Raw genomic sequence first — 1718 nt, forward strand, 5'->3', positions numbered from 1 at the left:
GAGCAAAGTAGGTCGACCGCCAGATAGACTATCATCATTAAACTTTACATACTTCTGCAATTCGTTTTCTCGTAACATTTTTGGATTTATCGGGACTTCAGCTTTATTTTATACTAAGCATTACTGATCATGCATTTACAAATTATGTTCAAATATGCAACCCTGTCTTTAGAATAATATAAAACTTGGCCGTAAAACACGAAAAAGAATGTCTAGTGGTCTGGCTACTGGACTCTCGTAATCGTGCAGTTGTGGGTTTGGGAGTTCAAGGCTCAGCTTGGTCTGACGTTGTGTCCTTGGGAGAGCCACTTACCTTGTATTTCTGCATCTGGCTCGGTCCTATTGGAGTTGGACGATAAACTGAGAGCTCCTGCCTCTCAAGTAAACTAAAGGCATTGCAAAGGGTGTTAAACTTATGATATAGTTTTGTTTTTTCCTAACACAAAATTGAAGGCGTTATTTAACAACCCCCCCACACACACACAAACCTCCAACAACAAAAAAACTAAACAAACCAATCGACAACGCACCAAAAACAAACACTTTACTTTTATCCTCCGCTTATACCTTTTTGGGTGTCGCGGGAAGAAAGAGACGTCTCTTTGTCGCCAGCCGGAGAGCTTGGGTCAGGGGGATGCCGTGGGTGGTTAATGTTTCCCTGACTCCATCTATCCAGGTCTTTCTCGGTCGCCCTCTAGCCTTGTTGCCATCGAATATTTTTATGTAGGCACGCTGTGCTGGATGGTGTGTTGGTAATCGTAGGAGATGTCCGAACCAAAATTTGATTCTTTGGTGTTGGATGTGATGCAAGACATCGTTTGTGCCTACCATTTCTCGGATTACAGAGTTTCTAATTTTGTCTCGCCTGGTCTTGTTTACTGCTTTTCTATGGCATCGCATTTCACATGCTGTAACTCTTTACTCTAAAGTCTTGTTCGTGGTCCATGTTTGGCATTGATAGGTGAGTGTTGGGATGAATATGGTGTTGATCATTTTGACTTTTGTTGTCATGGGGATGTAAGGATGTTTCAGTAGTGGAGTAAGCTGGTAACTAACATTATTGGCCTTTTGTACTCGTGTTTCAATTTCTCTGTTCAGTGGCCCATCCTTTGTGAATATACTTCCGAGGTACTTCAATTCTTGGACCTGTCTGAGAATGTTGTTGTTGATGTGTATCCTGAGTGGTTCTTGCTTTCTGCTTACTTTCATTGTATCTGTTATGTCGGTGTTGATCTTCATGTCGTAGAGAAAGGGATGGAGTGAAAGGATCACGATTTGAACTTTGTTCTCTGTATTATCGTAAAGCCCACTGAGCACTTTACTATGTAACAAACAAACAAACAACACACAAATTTAAAAAAACAACAACAACAACAACAACAACAACAAAAAACCCAACAAACAACCCACCCCAAACAAATCACCCACAAGAAGAGCACCTACCTAAAGGGACCACAGTCCGGGGAGGGCTCCATGCCAACAATGGCAAACAGGGGAGGTAACATACACAGGAACAACATGATCAGTAGCAAAGCATAGTAAAAGTTGTTGGACCTGCCAAAATGAAAAATAAAATTACTTTTAAAAATTCTACAAGGAAATCTTGATCACAGTGGTGTGCGTTCTGAGAGGGAGAGGTAAAAGAGAGAATGAAAGAGAGAGAAAGAGAATGAAAGATATATATATGAAAGAGAGAGAAAGAGAATGAAAGATATATA

At 40.7% G+C, this 1718-nt stretch overlaps 1 protein-coding gene across 1 annotated transcript in view; it reads right to left on the bottom strand.

The window, feature by feature from the left end:
• LOC101851194 (uncharacterized protein DDB_G0283697) overlaps nt 1-1718 on the bottom strand; it is a gene marked incomplete in the record, with an annotated part of 16876 nt that overhangs the window by 9356 nt on the left and 5802 nt on the right. The window contains 1 exon segment of the mRNA XM_013083400.2: nt 1444-1554. Within this exon segment, the coding sequence (XP_012938854.2) occupies nt 1444-1554 (111 nt within the window).

This window comes from Aplysia californica, unplaced genomic scaffold (genome assembly GCF_000002075.1).
Source record: "Aplysia californica isolate F4 #8 unplaced genomic scaffold, AplCal3.0 scaffold00229, whole genome shotgun sequence".
Taxonomy (NCBI): domain Eukaryota; kingdom Metazoa; phylum Mollusca; class Gastropoda; order Aplysiida; family Aplysiidae; genus Aplysia; species Aplysia californica.